This window comes from Lissotriton helveticus, chromosome 7, assembly GCF_964261635.1.
Source record: "Lissotriton helveticus chromosome 7, aLisHel1.1, whole genome shotgun sequence".
Classification (NCBI taxonomy): domain Eukaryota; kingdom Metazoa; phylum Chordata; class Amphibia; order Caudata; family Salamandridae; genus Lissotriton; species Lissotriton helveticus.
In genome coordinates this window covers 1497448581-1497468378 of record NC_136068.1, presented here as the reverse complement: position 1 = coordinate 1497468378, position 19798 = coordinate 1497448581, and the positions used below count along the sequence as shown (strand labels likewise).

The 19798-nt window shown below is 42.9% G+C and overlaps 1 protein-coding gene across 1 annotated transcript in view; it reads right to left on the bottom strand.

Moving 5' to 3' along the window:
- Positions 1-19798, bottom strand: part of MAMSTR (MEF2 activating motif and SAP domain containing transcriptional regulator) — a 226524-nt gene that overhangs the window by 42178 nt on the left and 164548 nt on the right. Inside the window, exons 3-9 of the mRNA XM_078654933.1 lie at positions 19296-19354; positions 14324-14399; positions 8482-8631; positions 7612-7763; positions 6224-6349; positions 5194-5450; positions 4298-4484 (exon numbers count right to left, since the gene is read on the bottom strand). Of these exons, the coding sequence (XP_078511059.1) occupies positions 4298-4484; positions 5194-5450; positions 6224-6349; positions 7612-7763; positions 8482-8631; positions 14324-14399; positions 19296-19354 (1007 nt within the window). The remainder of the gene's footprint in view (positions 1-4297; positions 4485-5193; positions 5451-6223; positions 6350-7611; positions 7764-8481; positions 8632-14323; positions 14400-19295; positions 19355-19798) is intronic.

Genomic DNA, 19798 nt, shown 5'->3' with positions numbered 1-19798 from the left:
AGAGGATCTTGATATTACTGACGAAAGCGACGGGGAACCGATTACTGATTACTCTGCAGAGGAAGAGGACGAACCGCCGTGAAATTGCTCAGCATTAAGGTACCTGGGCAAGGCCACAAAGAGGGGTTGAAAACTTCTTCTGAGCCAAAATGTCTGATTCAAGCGTGAGTGGTAGACCTAGCCGCAGTTGTTGCAAAACATGCTGCAAGGTGTGTATATGTAGTATAGTTATAGTAATATTAGTTTGGATAGGATTAACAGTTTTCATTCCTTTTATGGTTAGCAAAAATACTAATATTGACCCTACTCAGACAACCGACACTGAAGAACTGACAACACGAAGTGTAGAAAGACGTGAAAAAGCACTCAGACAAACAAAACGAGACTTAGAAGCATCAGATGAGGAAGGACTACATTACCACGGAGTTAGAAACCAGACTCATTTAAATGTTTTCGCAAACCTGTTAGTGCATTGTGTAGAAACTATGGAAATAGAAGATTGCTATGTCTGTATGAAGCTACCTACTTCTGTAGCTGAAGGCGTGACTTACCATCACCTGCCTCTGACATATGGGATTTCCTGTAGTATTTTAGCAAGCTTATTTTACAAAAGAGGACCGTTACAGTACTATTACTCTAACAATGACGTGATATTTTCTGAACTTCCCATACGTGGAAACTTGAATCCTGTACATACTAAAAGTGACGTTACACGGTATATGGGAGAATACTTTCTGACTATAGGTACCATAGACTTAAATGAAGCACACAGAGACAACTTGACCTGTTCATTACATGAACAAGAAAAAATATTTTTGAACATGGCAGAGAAAAGAAGGGAGAGTTTCCAAAGAAAGGCAAATGACAAAAGACAGAAAACCCCAAAATGGGCTGAGGACATGGAAAGCACCTCAAATGGCGGGCAGGGCCTGCTTTGTTGCTGAATTTCGAAAAGAAAGGGAAACTCTGTCTTCATCGCGAGAAGACTAGTTATTATAATAATATTTTCATTGGTTCCAGTCAATGTGAACACAATTACAAGGTAATTGGAGGTTGGGGTTTCAAAAATTGGTCAGAACCTGTGTTTCCCGGAATTTATTATGTATGTGGAAACAAGGCTTATTTCAAATTATCGGATCACTGGTATGGAAGCTGCTACTTTGGCATTGTCTTCCCGAAAATATACCATGTGAATGAAATTTCTGGAAGCAATGAAAACACTAATGGCTTAGTGCGTAGTAAAAGAGAAAGCGTAGGTGAAATAATGGGTAGTATTTTTAGTGCACTGATACCTGGAGTGGGAGTGGTTCTGAACACTCACAGAATTTGCAAATTATCCACCATAGTGGATGTGTTGTCTACTGACACGGCTCATGGATTTCTGCTGGTCAATACTGAAATGGTTGCGATCAGATCAATGGTTTTGCAGAACAGACTTGCTCTTGACACCTTATTAGCAAAAGAGGGCGGAGTCTGCCGGATGTTGAAGGCGCAACATTGTTGCACTTACATTCCGGACAAAAGTGTACAGCTCAAAAGATATGTGAAGAACATTACTAATTTGGAAAAGGAACTCAAACCACTCGAGGTTGACAGTGCCTGGAAGAGACTGGTTGATGGTCTCTCCAACGTAGGTCATTGGTTTGCTATCTTAGGTAAAAGCTTATTGTTTAAGGTACTGATGCCAATTGGAGTGATAGGTCTTATCCTATTTCTCATATTTGCCTGTTGCAAATGTCGCAAACACACAAAGAAGTACCAAGTGAATGCGAGAGGAGTGAAACGGAGTGCGGATGAGCTTGAATTGGAAGAAATGAATAATCAGATTTATAAAAAGGTGAAAAATTCTCACCCTACCAAAAATGAGAAAGAAAAACTGAATCGCCTGTTGGAAGAGATAGAAATGTACAAGGTGTGAAAGAAAGTTGGCATCTGGTTCCATTATTTTGTGATGATAGTAAATATCATCAAAGAGGGGATTGATAGAGCAAGATTTCGCATCGCGACTTGCTGGAGTCAAGAACCTCGAAATTTATTATAATCTCGTAATTCCAATTGTTCGTTTTACTAATTTATGTATTTTGAATGTGCGTGTGTATCATAGTGATGCTTGCCTATGTGTTTCACTAATACGAATAACCCTTGTCTTTTAAAAATGGATGCTGCTTGAATTCTGATTCTGCGCATGCGTTAGGCATAATCACGTGACATGACGCAGTCACATTTGGAGGGAAAGGGTGCGCATGCGTAATAGCCATAAGATGGCCGCGCTTTCTAATAACGAGGTGAAGCTTGCACCGTTGCTTTTGTGATTTTGTCTGTTGCACTAATAAATAATTGCTTAGTATATTTTTATAGTGATAATTCATAAGTACACGATCATGGTATGTAGTTTATTCATTTATTTCTATGTTTTAATTTGTTTTCGCTTACTTTTCATGTATCCTCGGCACGGAGGGGTGATGGGGGTTGTGCGTCCATCTTGGAGTGCAGTTCTGCGCAGGACCAGCCATGGCGAGGTGACATTGAAACCGAGCCAAGAGAAGGTTACTGCCAAGAAGGGCCTGGGAAGATGCACCTTCACCCAGCCGGAGAAACAGAATTTGTACTGCACTTGCAACAAATGTATACTCTGCTATTGTATTCTGTGTATTCTCTCATGGGAACCCCAATCTTGCTAGGCGGTACCTTAGAATGCAAAATAGGACTTGAATAAGTCTGTTCTGATTGGTGTGTTAACCCATCCTACCTTAGGACCAATCGAAATTGGGGATTCTGACACTTTGCAACATTGGGGGGTGGTACACTGACCCAAAAGGGTATATCTAGCCTAGGTTTAGCTAGAGAATTTGTCCGACTTGTCCGAATAGCTGACCTGTCACTGACCCAACGCACTCAATAGGTGACTGAATATACAGAGCGCTGCGGAGCACTCTGTCCGAATTCGACCATAGACTAAGGTTTTACTAAACCTTAAAGTGCTGGCGGAGCACTTTGCTGGGGAGTTCGCTAACCCAATCGGGGTTCTGACCGATAGCTGCAGAGAGGGTGGAGCGCAGGCGTTGCTTCCGAACTGTGGGTGTTGGTCGTATCCTGGTGGTCCTGTCCTGATCCTAATCTGGGTTTCCTGTCCTGTCTTGGGTGTCCATTCTGCACCTGCTGTCCCATTGATGACTGCTATTCCTTGGGGTATTTCCTGTCCTTAACTGACCCGTGGCCAGGGTTGGTTTCCACACCAGTCTAGGTAAATATCTTGCCGAAAACTCTAAACTGCACCTTTCTATTTCCTGTCTTTGCTTCAATAAAGACACACTTTGCATATGATAATTTTCCATGCTTTCCGCAACCTTTGCATATCATAAAGTTATTTGCATTTAATTTCATAGCGTGTTCCTATGTTACCCTACCTTTTAGAAATCATTTTCTCCATTGCAGATTGCAATTTCCTAATGTGGTCTATACTTTTCTCGTATAAAACTGACTGAAGTAGTTTGTTAGAGTTATAGCGTGTTTTCATTTTTTACCCTTACTATATCTGTTAGGATTCCAAATTTTCATTCATATTCATGAAAACTGTCTTAGCGTGTTCCCTGTAGCCCTAGTTACAAACTTAGATGGTTGCCCCTACATTTTTCCTGTATGGGCATGTACCCTTGTTACCTTGATTATCGCTTTCCTTTTATCTGTAAGCCTAATGATTTTCCAAGCCTGAACTCTAGATAAAGAGACTTAAAACTTCCCAGTTGTCCGTGGTCATTTTATGAAACATCGAAATCATTTTAATGTTGGGTTTTGTATTTTGCTGCCTTTCCTTTACAGCTAGCTCCCTGACCCATCGTGGTCATAGGTACCCGTAACGGTGGATGGTAAGTCGGGTACACTGGAAATAATCGAAAGGGACTCACAATTATTGGTAGTGGATTGTAAGGTCATCTGATCAATGTATATGGTGAAATGAAATATATGGGCCCGAAATCTAAGTGGTGAAAATATTTGTCGGGTGACCTGCGATCTCTATCAACATAACATACATAATTCTAGAGCACATATTCACTTGCAGGGATTCTCTTGCCAGCTGCTGATAGTCAGTCAACTCAATGGTACTAATTTTATGGTCCTGGGAAGGATGAAATGCTTAGTGGACCTACCAGAATTCAAACCTGTGACTAATAGGTCAAACATGAATTCTTGTAGTGGATACATTAGTCCACTCATCCACCAAACCTCAATCAGCTTTGATGCAGGCAAGAGGATAAAAGATTAAGTTGGTCATTGACTTTAATGTGTGATTACTTACCGTCAAGTCATCAAGGTTAGCAGGAAGCAACTCCATTTTCGGAGAAGGTGATGAGACGGAATTGGCAGCTGTCAACATGGTAGCCGTGGTGGTGGTAGTAGTGGTGGCTCCTGCTGGTGCAAGACTGATAGAGGAGGCTCCTGCATGTGCTGTGCCCGTAAAACTGATCACCTGGTCGGGTGAGATGCTAAGAGAAAGAGGAGAGGTGTATACAAGGTTAGGCATTTGTGAAATTCACATTCAATACAGTGCAGCACAACCCAAACAAGCAATACATGTCATCGCTCTACCAGGAAAATATATAGTGACCAATGTGTTACAGTAGGCTGGTGCCTCTCTCAAATATCCCTGCACATGCCCTACAAGATTCACAGAGGCAGCAAATACTTAAGTCTTCTTACCATGTCTCTCCTTTGGATATGGTATTATGCTCTAAATCTGAATTGGGAGGATACTAAGTAATCAGGGAGACATGCTTCTTTCAGAAAGGCTGCTTTTTGCATGTCTGAATCAAATCAATTCTATACAATTCCATCTGCATCGCACCAGGTGCTCCGGGGTATATGTACATATTCAGCGTAGGAGCAAATGACCGCAGTGTAGCCACAGTAGCATCCAGTTATGAGAAAACTCACTTTACAATAGTCAGAGTAGATGTGGAACAACACTCTTGGTGCAGTTTCACTGAGGCTGGCACAAAAGCTGCTTGAAATGTGAGTGGGAGCTTGGAAACTGACTCCCTGTGCAATTTTCAAGAGACTATTTTTGGGGATGTTGTTTTCTTCTGGTCAGAAGTGTTGAGTACATAGTGATTTCAGAAATTCAGTTCCTGCTTAACATTTTCCGGGTATAGCTTTGCCTGGAAGAGGCCCCCTGGATCGCTGAGGAACAGTTACCTGGTGGTCAGTGGATGCACAGCCTGGACACAGAAAGTCTGTTGCTGCTGTTGTTGGTTCAGGATTTGCAGTTGCAGAAAGATCTGTTGCTGTTGCAGGAGTCTGGAGTAGGCCGCATCCATTGCCACTGGGGACTTGTCTACCTTCTGGTCTGGAGGAATGTACTGGTGATATTTCAACTTCTTCACCTTTGGTTTTGTGTCCTTTGGCTTCTTTGGGCGAGGGCCTTTTCCCATTTCTGGAGACTTTGCCACTGCCTAGAAGAGAGGGGGAAAACCTGTTGGTTCACGGCTGAGCGGGACATGATTAGAGGGTGATGTTTCAAGGCAATCTGAGAAATCTAAGAAAAGACAACCTAGGAAAACATGATCACTCCTAGCTTTGTTATAGGCCTTCTTCCTGTTCTGGCTAAGATTGGGGAAAAGGAAGAGACTGACAAGGAAATATGGAGCTTTCCCAACACCATGTGCCTTTGAAACACAAGAATAGCTGGAGTAGAGTCAGTCACATGGATGGCAAATCTCTGGTATCTGACAGGCTTCTTCGGTATCTCTTAGCTTTTCAGGAGCTGTATTACAGAGAGTGCCCCGGTGATGCATTGAGCATGTGCGCCCGCTTTGTGTGCCCCCGGTGGGACACTGGCATTACTGAAGGGGCCGCTGATGCTTGTGAGGCCCCTTCTGTAATACAGATAGTTCTGGCTCACATGTAACACCAGCGCTATCATTAGATAGTGTTTTTCATTAGGAAACCACTTTGTTTCTGTTTGCGCATTGTGTACCTACATAAAGTTGTGCCGTGGCACAAATAGGGAAATGTGCCAAATATATAATATGGCCCCAGATGTACCAACCCATGAGAAATTCTCCAATTTGAAAAGTATATATGTTTTGTTTTAAAGAAAATGTGTTCTCTCTCTAGCCCTTCTCTTATCCCATTCTAGGATTCTTTGGGCTACATTCACGCTCTTTCTTTCTAATCTATGTCAGCCCTAGTCTTTCTCACACACCATGTCAATATCTCCGAGTACCTTTGGTAATAATGTTGCAGTTTGTGTTGGCAGGTTGCTGGTTGGCCCACTGGTTACCAGGGAGTCCTCCTCAGCTACAGATACTGTAATTGGTTGGTTCTCCTCGAAGATCTGTGGAAAGTCCAACTGTTCCAGGAAAAATGGAAAGAAGAGACACATAAAGGTATGAACAAGTCGGTGCACGATGGTGAGACACTGATTTAACTAAGCAAAGAACAACCAACTTTTCGTCTTCCTTCCTATACTCCATGTGATCTGCCCCATCAAAAAAGTAACATTAAACTAGATGCCTCCTAAAGAGACTCCAGACTTAGCAGTGGTATAGAATTGTGCAAGCATCATCTCAGTTTGGAAACAGAGCAGTCTACAGCCCTGGGCAAAAAGTTTGATCTACACATTAATGCATGACATGTACATTCTAATTCCATTTAAGTCTACGCCGAGGAGCAATGTAGAAGACTTTAGTTTGAACTGCAGGGATTTGCTCTTCAGATGGAAGCAATAGGAGAGCTTGTAGAACATGATAACTGTGCTTCCAACATTTAAGACCACTAGCAAGGGCAGCCATGGATTACAGACTGTTGGAGTCTTTTACATTAAGGCACTGGCTACCAAGAGCTCCAGCCCAGCACACTTAATATTGGATTGTAGTTCACATTATCAAGTTTTTAATATTGTACATTCATATTATTGTAGCAAAAATATTGTCAACTAAAATATCGAAAGGCAAATACATACAGGTATGCACAGATTTATTATTCTTAACTCCTCATCTGCATACTACCTTAAAAACATTTATACATATTTAGTCAAGTTACATAGATATGGAGTCAAATTCAGTTAAACTATACTTACCTAGTTATAATTATGTTGTCGATGGTTGAGTCGGCAATCGTTTTGCTTCAATATTATAGTAACACAATTTTAAAGATTCGATATTGCAGTACCATACAGCATACTGTAAGTTAGCTTTGACTATCATGGATATGAAAAATACATTGGGACACAGTACAATTTGTCTTGCACAGAGATATGAATATTTGCTAAGAAAACAACACTTTGATTCTAGATTATTTCTGTTACCCAAATGTTAAAAGCAAATCCGACACTTTCAACATAAGTGCCTAGTTTTTATTAAAAAATGATCATACACTCGAATGTGATTTTGAGAGAGATTTGGATCTGTGTAGGTTAGTAGCACATAGTTGTCCTTAGCAATGTTCACATGCACTAAAGCATATCCTCGCCACCTGGAAAGCTACTTATCAGGAAAAGATTGTGATAGTGTCAAATCCCAACCCCATAAAAAAAACTCATTAAAAGCAAACTTTGTTGATGTGGAGTGCACCTTTGTGCATGTGAGTGCATGTCAACATATACTAATTTACCTGGAACACAGTCCCTGTTGACGTAGGAGACTGGTTGACCCCAAGGCCCGGGGAGAGTGCAAATCGCGGTGAAGAAGAAGTCGATGAAGGAGAAGTGCTGATGTCATCATCAAAAGCGAAGGCATCAGAGGAGGAGGGGATCTGGATCTGGTCTATTGTGAAAAAAATATTGTACATATTCTTGGCCATTAATCTTCCTTTTGATCCAAATGTCCACTTGTATGAATGGGTATGTCATTGAAGGCCACATCAATATAGTCATGAAGCATTTTGAGCAGAGAGTTATCCCTGGAAGTCTGCAGGCTCATGAAACCCTCTAAGTGCTAAATACATTGGGCCTTCCCCAAGGTGAGATGGTGTAGAGACAAATCAGGGATTCTCTGACAGACCGGTGGCCCTAAAAGGTAAGCATGAATCAAGCAGAATCCTTCACGCATCTTGTGTGCTGTGAGTTCAGAGACACCAGCTTGTAAGACAAAACATTAAGTATGCCCCATGTGTATCATCAGATGCACACACATAATGTGTCCACACTGTTATTTTTTCCCTTGTCTTCTTCACTCTCTACCTTACCGCCATTTCTTCTTATCCAACCCCCTCCTCGCAGACTAAAGAGGTTGGGTTTTGGGCCCATAAAGCTGGTGCATCGGAACTGCAGGGAGGGCTCGGGCAAAGTCAGTTATATAACAAGCTCACTTGATGCAGTGGATTCTTCACCAGCCCAACAGGTCGTCTTGGAAATCTCCCTAATTCCCTTCAATCAAGCCAGCACCTGACCTGTGATAATGAACAAATGTTCCCTCACTGCCACTAGAAGCTCAGAACTCAGCAGCGCATAAAAAGGACAAACGTAAAGCAGCACCAGCCTACCCTTCATGGCGTCTTTGATGGTGGAGTCTAGTGGAAGAATGTTCTTCTGCACGAGCTCCAGAGGCCCCGGCCGGTGGAGAATCTTCTCATTGAGATCTTCGGCCAGACGAGCTTTCTTCTCCTTCAGTTCACTGGAATCTGCTGGAGTAGCTGCCAAAAGAAGAAATGATAGCCTTTAGCCTGTCTTTATTTTCTATGAAACAATAAGTCAATTTGGTGGCCCTATAAACCTCAAAATCTGGACTTTTTACACTATAGAAATGACAATGATTCTGTCTGATTCTTTGGAAATCATAAGAAAAGAGGCCGAACTGGTCCTTTTTTATAAAAAGTGGACTGGGTTTTGAGGTCTAGTGAATAAGGCAAAAACGTTCCATTAGGAGTCTTGTATAGAAATAAAATAATGATTTTTCTTTGAACAAAAAGCTACACAGGCCAACACGTGTTTAACGACACATGTCGCTTCATCAGCGCCCTTGGCAGTACCAATGAAACATTATTATTCATGAAACAATGGATATACATTTCTACAGGGACATATATATCTCTTAATATTTGCACAGGTAGCAAATAGAGATATTATTACTGTTAGAGACTAGATCGCTTCAGTAAGAGGTTTAATGTTCGCAAAGGTTCAAATTCTTTTCTATTCATCAAGGCATGATAACCGCCAGGCTGGTTTGTCTGAAAGGGTGCTAAGAGTAATAATATCTCTATTGGCTACCAGTGCACATATTAAGACATATATCTTTCTAGCAATGACTCCTAACGGAACGATTTTGTCTTATTCAATAGATATTAAAACCCAGTCCACTGTTTGAGGTAATTGAGTCAAAACTGGAGAACCTCTGTATCCCTCAACAGCTCATCAGTTCCTGGTCCTCCTAATGCCGACAAATGAGACAAACTTGGACTTAAATTAATTTGTTTCACAAAGATGTTAAAACATATATTGTTTTGGGCACCATTCAAAACAAAATACATATTAATTATACACACACCATCTGATGCCCCTTCAGTGTGTACCTTCAGTAGGAAGGACCATGAATCGCGTCTGGACTACATTTTTGTAGATACAAGCATGTGGCCCACGGTTTTGGACTTCAGGGTGATTGTGAGAGCAGATAGTGATCATAATGCTCTCTGTCTGGATATGGTACACCCAGGGCCCAAAGAAGGTACGCCATTTAATGACCCAAAGCAAGACACAGGGACCTTAGTTTTATCTAATAACAGACGTAGGGTAAGATGGGGAAATTAGTTAACTCAACAGAGTGCATGACGTAAATTTATGATTTGGCGCCCCCATAGCTAGTTGAAATGGATGAACTGATTAATAAACCCAAAGCTACTGACTTTAATGAGAAATTGGGTCAAATCCATGCAGACCTAGTTGGAAGCCTAGGAGAGGTTTTCTATCCTGTGACCGTGAGAAGGAAGAGGAGGACACCAACCTCAGCTTGGTACAATTCCACGTGCAAAAAGATAAAAACTGAGTTGATCTTTCTGGTCAAGTCTGGAACTGACAAAAATAAAGTATCTGAGCTGAGACGGAAATATAGGGAAGCCATCGCCCATGCAAAGTCCGAATGGGATTGGGATAGATGGCATGACCTATTAATGGCACTGGAAACCAGGGATTCAAGAAAATTCTGGTCAATGGTCCACACAGGTGCAGGGGAACCAAAATCTGCAGTAGCGCCAAACATCGCTGCTTCGATATGGGAATCCCACTTCAGTAAACTGTACCAAGATATTTCTGTAATCCCAACAGAAACAATTCTTGATAGCACCTCTGAGCCCAATGGAAAACTAGAGTTGACACTGGGTGAAGTAATGAATGCTATAGGGAGACTAGCGCCGGGGAAGGCTCCAGGTCTTGACAAACTCCCTGGAGATTTGTTCAGACACCAACCAGAGATCTGGGGTCCCCATTTGCTTGTTATCTTCAACTCTGTTCTAAGAGAGATGGAGATCCCCTTTTCTTGGCTGGGAGCAGAGATAGCACCGATTTTCAAAAAGGGCTCTCCTCTGCTCCCAGCCAACTACAGGCCGATCAGTCTTATAGATGTACCCCAAAAACTCTTAGCCCGTCTTCTGCTGGACCATCTCCTGGACTGGATGGAGGACAACACGTCCACCATGGATCAGATTTTTCGCCTCGTCCTCCTCTACTGGAAAACGGTAGGGATCGAGGGGGGAAGTCTGTACATGGTGTTCGTGGACCTGAGGTCCGCATTCGACTTGGTACCACGCGAGAAACTATGGGCGGTGCTCAGGGAGCTAGGCGTTCCCCCACAGCTATTACAGGCAATAATCAGGCTCCATAATGGAAATTTTGCCCAGGTTAGGTGTGGGAGGGATGGGGCGCTGTCATCTAGGTTTCCAGTTCTCAGTGGGGTAAGACAGGGTTATGTCCTTGCACCGACCCTGTTTTGCCTCTTCTTTAATGGTGTAATATCTTACCTTGACAATGTCAGCAACAACGACGCCCCTAGGTTGGCAGGCAGGAGGGTTCCGGCAATTATGTTTGCCGATGATACTCTCCTGCTTTCCAAATCCCCGATGGGGATCCAACGGATACTGGATGGTTTTGGGGACTTCTGTAGGGCGCATGGCCTTGAGATCAACACAGAAAAAAACTAATTCATGGTATTCAATCCCTCGACCACAACTAGGCCAATCCAACCCTGGGATCCGATAGGCTGGAAAGGGTTAGAACGTTCCAGTATTTGGGGGTAACTTTACATGAAAATCTATCTTGGGGTCCACAGATAGCAAGATCCCGTTTAAAGTTATCCCAAATGGTGGGGGCAATTCTGAAGGTTTCGAATTCCTCAACCTTCAAGCCAGTTAGTCCAGCCTTGGAGATATATAAAACCCAAGCCAGAGCAGCCTCATCATATGGTGGTGAGCTGTGGGGTCATAACGTCGGGACAGAACTCGTCAAGGTGGAAAATAACTTCCTTAGACGTTTGTTGGCTCTACCACAAGGTACACCTCTGCTACCACTTAGATTGGATCTGGGGCTCCCTTCAATAGGGGATGAATTAGCATTAAAGCCATTGAGGTTCTGGCATAGGCTCTGGTCCACTAGTGAACTCTCCCACTACAGGGAAGATCTGAAGCACGTCCTGAGTTTTAACTGTTCCGATAGAATTCCATGGGTGGCATACGTAAAACGAGAATGCTATCGATTGGGCCTGGCTGATCTGTGGGATGATCCCGAAAGAGGCTGTCTCGGGGTGTCCCGCAAAACGCTCACCAAGACTTTCAAGGACAAGAGCCTAACTATGCTCGTGTGTGCTCCGAAAATCGGCACCCTTACTGAACAATTTCTGGCCACCAAAAGTTTCTTTAAGTTCGAAGGTTTCATGGACATCATCTTTCCTATCACTGCAAGGAAACTCTTTATCCAGTGGAGGTTTGGTACACTGCCCTTTAAATACTTTACAAGTAAATGGTCAACGTTGGTTGATAAAACCTGTCCTGGGTGCAGCACGAATGTGGAGGACGAACTACATGTGCTGTTTTTCTGCCCTGCCTACAACAGACCGAGAAAGTACTGGCTAGTGCCACTGTGTAGGAATCTAGGGTTCAGAAACTATTTTCAATCATACAGAATTCTGAAGACAAGCACGCTGCACTATATTGTTTTTGCTGTAGCCAAGTATTTAATGGCTATGTGGCAGATAAGAAAAAAAACACTGAAAGGGTAACTTTGAACTTCCAAATATGAAATGAACTGTAATGAACTGTAGTTAATTGTACCCTCTGTTCCCCAGATTCTTACATGCATTGGACCAAGTAGTCTTTGCTTCCTTGCACTGTTTTTTTATTGTATGTCGTAAGTGGTTTTATATGTTTTTTTATTGCATCTTTTATGGTCTCGAATGGCCGAAATAAAGAATTTTGGAATTGGATATTAATTATACAATTATAGAGGTGCTCCTACTTAAACAAACCTAATGCAGCACAGTGCTTGTAATGGGTGAGAAAAATATAACATATGCCCAGTAAAATGTACACAGAAAATGGTATAGCTTGGAACTCCAGATGGAATATTATCACTCTGCTGCAAACACTCAAAATTACAGTTTTGCTGATTGTACAAAACGAGAATCCAAGTAACTATATGATTTTATTTTTGCCAAAGACTGGTTCTTCATCAGGACACAGATGCAGCCGAAAACTGCAGCACAATACAGTTATAATCAGTGTGGTGGGGTAGAGTTGACCCTCATACCTTTAAAACTACATTTAGGCACCACGCCAGCCCTTCACATTACTGGTACCATGAAGATGACATGTACTACACATGGCCACACATTGATTGAAGGTGATTTCCATTATGTCTTCCGTTCGGTGATAAGAGTGCACAACATCTCGTTTGTTTACATAGAGTACATCTAAATGTGTGCAATTAGCCTATGTTTTGTGTTGTGTCCAAAACAATATATTTCTTAACATCTTTGATAAACAAATGAACATAAGTCCAAGTTTATCTCATTTGTTGCCATTGAGAGGACCAGTCCAGCCTCTTTTGACAGGTTGTTTACTCTCTTTGGCGGTATAATTGAGCAGAGTTAAAACGAAGTTCCTTAAGATTTCACACCAAATTACTAAAGAAAAATCCAAATGTAATATCATGATCACTGGCCCTTGAGTCCCTTCAAAATGGGTAGAATTTTAGAAGATGTGTTACTGATTAAATTCAAAACAACATTAGTATGACATGTTTATGCTTTTGTGCTATTTCACCATGACCTTTTTTATTGCTTCTTTAAATCATCTAATATTATCAATTACAAATTGATGAAACGTTAGCATTCTTTCTCATTTCAAAGGGCGCAATATATGTACAATCGGTTCCAAACAGGAGAGAGGCAGTCACATGTCAGAAAAAGCAGGACACATGGGTGCAGCTGTACTGGCAGAGGTGGGTGGGATCATTTGATACTGGGCTAGTAGGGGTGTCAAGATGGTAGCAACATATACATCGACAGATCTGTGCTGCCTACACATAAAAGACTTTCCTACGAGTCCTGGAATGTCTTCTCTGGTGCCTGTCTACACAGTGCATTCACGTTATCCGTAACATGAGATAGGGCCGGCTAGTGCTTAATTTGTGAAATGAAATGAATTCGTACTTATATAGCGCACTTATACCCTGAGGCGTCTTGGCACTGTACGCATACCGCTGTGGAACCCTTCCTGGCTTTTCCCTGTGATATGCCCACTCCTGGGCACCCCCAAGGTGAAGCCAGGCATCCCAGCGCTGTTGGGGCCATTGTGGAGATTAAGCAAACCATTGCCCAGAGTTGCAGAGTGGGACCCATGATTAGAATAGGCACTCAGGCGAGAATTATCAGGTCCGAGGAAATTGAGCCCAAGACCCGATGAGGTGGTAATTGAACCATGGTCCCGGGCCAGACCTCTGCATCAGGGTCTGCCGCTCTAACCATTGAGCCACACTTCTCCACCATTTGTGCCAGTGGTTGTAGGTAGCGGACACTCATTTCTGGGGTCCAAGACTTTTTTTGTTGTTTTTAAATCATTTTAAATCAATGCACTTTGAACTAGAGCAAGAGAAAGACAGGCACAAAAAGGAGAAAGAAGGAAGAAGGGAACGGGTAAAGGATGAAAACAGGCCTGGGAATAAATCTGCGAGAGTGTTGTAAAGAGGCAGGAAGCAAAGGGTGGTGAAAAGAGGCATGAGGTGGAGTGAAGAGGAGATACCCTGGTATACTGCAACACTGGCCTTTCTAGAGCGCTGATGCGAGTTCATATGAAAAACTTTTTTTAAAAAATATGAACACTGGGGAGAGGAGAAATCACTTACCGTTACAAAAGTGCATCTTTGCAGGTCCCACTTTCTGGGGCCTGTTCTGTGCTTTGAACTTCAAAAAGTCATCTGTCTGAGAAGAAAAGAAGACGAATTGATGATCAGCACAAGTCAGTAAAGCATTCCGACTCTTTTTCAATCGGTCTCTTATCACATTCGGGTCCTCAGAAGTCCACGCCCCCTTTTTACTAGTTATTTTTTTTCCAGCATGTCTTGATTCAGAACACTTAGCAAGACTGTGAATAGGATAGTCCAGTTTCTTTTCCTGCCCTTGTAGGCACCGGCAAGAGGAAATGGACCTGGTATAGTAGATATAAACAGCAAATAACGGATCGTACTAGATAAATACTGTTCCATTGTGTTATAGAGACACGTGGACAAATGACCCATACGGTACCGTTGAGACAGACATCAATGGTAGTTGTGCCTGCTCTAGCAACAACACCTATTGAGGGATGAGGGCAAATTATGCTCGCAGTTTAGACTTAACCAGCGCATTTAAATGATGGTAATACATGCACTTCCGTAAGATGCATTATTCGCCCCCTCTGTAAAAAAATATGGCGCTAAAACTGTTAACTTCGGGCTTAAATGTTGATCGTGTCCGATTTTGTGAACCTAGGTCAGTGTTGAATTGCGATCATTTCAACACCTGATGGACTATTTGCAGCTCTTAGTCCTCTGCAGCCGTCAGTCCTTGAAGATTTGAACTGTGACAGTGACCTACTGTTTGGTCCTCTCGGTTGAAAGGAACTCAGGGCATTGACTACGTGAGCCTCAGAACCACATATACATATTAACCGGCATTTTCCGGTAATATCTCGCTCTCAAAATGTTGGGTCAGGATAGTAAATTATACATAGTTGGCCTACTTACGTATCTGTACATTTACTAGCATGCCCAATGTAACTGGATGTAACTTGGGCTCCTACTGTAGCTCTCTCTTTAGCAGTGGGCATTGATATAATGATTCTGCCGCTAGGGGGCAGTAGAGTACTTTAAGAAGGGTCATTTAAATCAGACAGATGGTAGACGGATAGGTACAGTCCTTTACCTATCCAGTGACACTGCATTGGTGTATGGCGTTGAGGTCTTTAATCGGCACACATATGGACTGCAGGAGTTTTAAATGACAGCGAGACTCGGGTTACAATCCAGGCAGCATGTATAGGTGGTTAATGCACGTGCCACAGACTTCTGTGCGCTATCTGCTGCTCATAGGTTTGAATTCTCATGAAATACTTTGAACGCATGATGAATCTGCTGCAGAGCACTTCCTGGAACCAGCAGATCACGTGTTCCAGTCACAGTCGATCGGTGCAATGGACTCCAGAGCTTTTTGCACAGATCGTGTGTAACCTGTAGTTCACAGCTTTCTGCCCTAATTAAAAGTTGTGTGGGTATATGCCTGCTGCTAGATGAAATGTTCATTCTTCAGAGGTCCATAAAGTGAGGACTGCCAACTTAACTATTAACTAACGCCAAAGAACAGCACAAATAATTCAGTTTGTATTGCGTGATATATAAATGTTTATTACTAGTAGATATAAACAAAAGCATGCACATATATATTTAATAAATATGTGATTCATTGGATAAGCATGTTAATTGTCTTGCCTATATCGAAGGTATGACGCGACATTTCTCGCAGCAGCAGCAGTTGTTGTCCCTTCCGGCATCATCACACCTGCTTTCTCTATAAATACTGTACATTTTCCAGAGAGCTTAAAAAACTAGAATCATTTCACATGCGCTCATCCATCCACACTTTGCAGGCAGTTTATCTTTCTTTCCCGGGTGGCCTGCTGGCTTTAGAGGGAAGGTGTGGGGTATCCACCACAGCCGACAACCCTCGACTAAAGGCATTATTGATTGCCCTCAGGACAGCATGAGCTTTCTTTTATTTCATCGTATTGTATGGTACTGCAGCATTTATAAAGAGAATATTACCACTTTGTGGGACACTGAAGCCAGTGCTTTATTTGAGCTGGTGGTTTCTGATGCTCAGCTCCAACACTTAATCATCAACACCTTGCTTTTCATGAGCACCAGTTAAGGACACATATTGAGCAGGCAGACTCATACCTGTTTCTTCAGCTCCTAAAATGGCAGCTTTGGCCATTACGCCACATCCTCTCCCAACTTTTATAGTTAGTAGCTGTTTCTGTTTAGGCAGCGCTAACAGGAAAAATGGGTTGGCACAAGCTGCCTCCTAGCGAGAGCCGCAGCATTTATGTTTTTTACGAATTAACCACTGACTGAAGCGCTTATGTAAAAATAAAGAAAAGAAGAGGTTCACTTGAGGCGATTCTACTACTAAATATCGACCCCCATAATATGTTGGTACAAGAACATCGAGGACAGAATATCGAGGGACAAAATATTGAGGGACAAAATATCGAGAGTTAAATACATTTAGGGGTGAATAGATCTACTATTCCTAACTCCATATCTACGTCTCTTGATGATATATGTACGGGATAGGTACGTATATGTGGCGCTAAGTATAGAAAATCTAGACATGCCTGTCGATATTTGTCTTAGATATTTTGTCCTCGAGATTTATTTATTTATTTATTCAATTTATAAAGCGCGCTATCACCTAGCAGGCATCCTGGCGCTAAAGTGGCTCAAGGGGGGAGCGAGTAAAAACACAGGAAGCGGCCACTACGTCTTGGGGAACAGCCAAGTTTTTACACTTTTTCTATAAGGGAAGGAGCTCCCTGAGTTGCCTGATTTCCCAAGGGAGACTGTTCCACAATTTAGCCGCTGCCACCCCAAAGGATCTGCCCCCCGACCTGACCTTACGAAACCTAGGAACCTTCACTAATCTCGCCGACGAGAAGCGCAATGTTCTTGTCGGGACGTACCAATCGAATTTTTTGCGCATACGCACAGGTCCTATCCCGTGAAGGGCTTTAAAAACAAGGCAGAGAGACTTAAATTGCACTCTCTCTCGGTCTCAGGGGAAGCCAGTGAAGTTCAGCTAGGGCTGCAGAGGCAGAGGAGCTTCTAGGCAAACCTAAGACTAGTTTGGCAGTTGCCGACTGGATTCTTTGCAATCTGTCCAACAGGAAGTTAGAGGATTCCAGCAGGAGAGTGTTGCAGTAGTCAAGCCTACTGAGAATTGTGCATCTGGCTACTTGTGCATGCACCTGAGAAGGTAGTAGCGGGAAAATTTTTCAGAGGGATCTGATGGTCGCAAAACAAGAGGCAGTTGTTTTTGTGACCTGACTTTCCAGAGTAAGCTTATCTTCAAATATAATGCCCAGGTTGCGGACACTAGTAGCCGGCTGAACTGTGGACACAGTGCCCGAAGGCCAAAAATTGCTAGCAAGAAGAGGAGATATCCTGTTTGCCCAGCAGAAGATCACCTCAGTCTTTCCTGCGTTAAATTGTAACGAGTTATCCTGCAGCCAGCGGGCCGTGTCCTGCAAACAGTTGTGAAAAGCTTCTACTGTAGTCGACTCCTCACCCTCAAAGGAAAGGATCAACTTAGTGTTGTCTGCATAATTTATGATGTCAATATTATGGGCCTTAATAACAGCAATCAGAGGTTTTAAGTACACATTAAAAAGAATAGGGCTCATAGCTGATCCCTCAGTAACCCCATGCAACACGTTGGAAAAGGCGGATTGGAAGGGGGGAAGGGATACCGACTGCTGTCTGTCCTGTAAAAAGGAACGGAACCACCGTAAGGCGGAGCCCCTCACCCTAATCTCGCTCAGTCTTCTAAGCAGATGAGATTGCATCCCATCGATGTTCTGGAGTCGATATTCAGGGTGCACACTGCTTGAGGCTCTGGGCCATGGGGTGTATTGTGTGCTGAGTCTGAGTAGTGTGTTGAGATACATATAAGGTCCCCAGCTGACCAGTGTCTCTTTCATACTAGGTGAGCCTGGGGCAGTCTATATCAATATAATAAAAGCCTAGTCATCTGACTTTCTGTCAGTAAACTGCATTGAGGAATATATCTGTCCTACTATTCTTCAGGGAAGTTTGAACAAATATATTCCACACAAAAATGGAAATTCGATATATGACTATTTTAAGGGAATATTTCTGAAATGGACAGGAAGAAAAAAGTGTGGATAAAATAACTGAGATGTGGGGAGGAGGTAAGTGGATTGCCTTTGGGGTATTCGGGTAAACAACAATCAGTGTGACAAAGTGTTTTCCTTGAAGAGGTAAGCCTTAATCTCCTCCAGGACTTGGTGGCAGGATGGGATCTGCTAGATATAGATCAGGGTGGGGCTGTGGGCCCAAGCATTATTTGGGGCAGATATCAGCAGATTGGATGGCTAATCCAGGACTATATGGCAAGCCCTTAAGTATGAAGTTTTTGCCGCACCTGTAGAATGAGGTAGTTCCATGAATTTAATCGATTAAAACAGAACACTGCACATATGGGCCAGTCCTTCACTTCTTCCACCAGATCACAGCGCGCGGGTACCGTCATCAGAAACAGTAAACGTGCATCACTATGACCAGTGGTAGAGCAGGGGTACCACGACTTGAGACCCTCAATGGTGAATTGCTGCGCTTTATAAAATTCTGATTAATTGATGGACCCATATGCAACTTAGGATACTTGGCCCAACGTCCACTGGTTTGATAGTAAAAAACAATTCACTTATTGGAGCAAAATTGCCCTCTATCATTCCTGCACCTGCTGAGCTACTGATATCCACACCCCTGCAGGGGATGAGCAAGAACGTAGGGGCAGTGGTGTGCCAGTGCAAAGGTGGAATCAGTTCCATTGCTCTGATCCCTGTCACAGAGTGGTGTGTGAGTCCAGAACTCCTGCTTCTCTCTCAAGGGGGTTAAGCAATAAGAAACATCGCAGGAGCTCTGTTTCTAGGAGCTTTACTACCACATTTGTGACTCTGTAAAACGTCCCCAGATCACTTTCTAAAGCCAACCCAGATGCTTTGCACCAGTGCAGCACTTCCTAAATTAAGAAACTTACCCGGTTTTGCCCAAGGTTAATGAGATGCTCCGACGCCGTCGGCGGGACTTTGTTCAAAGCTGAAGGAGAAGAAAAGAAGAGAGATGGTAAATTAATAAGTGCTTAGCGAAGAGCATCCATGATCAGTGCACACCCCAATAGTACCCAATCAGGGCACGTCAGGTCAGGGTTTACCATAGTGCTGCCCAATAAGAGGAAAGCTACTCAGCATCTACTGTTCACTACCTCATCCGCATCAACAATATCACTGTACACTCAAAGCAAAGCAGGACTTCATCCATCCTTGTAGAGCTCAATGATGAGGCCTTCATTAAATTACAAACCCTGAGCAAGCATTTGCACAGGGATCTCAATTACAAACTCTCCGATGCTTATTGCACCGAGTAGTTTCTGGGTGTGGTAAAGACTGCATCCTCGGATTTTTCACCTTATAAATTTAAGCATGTAAAATGTGGGTGAAATACCAGGACATGCAGATTTTGGTGACGTGAACTGCCTACCAC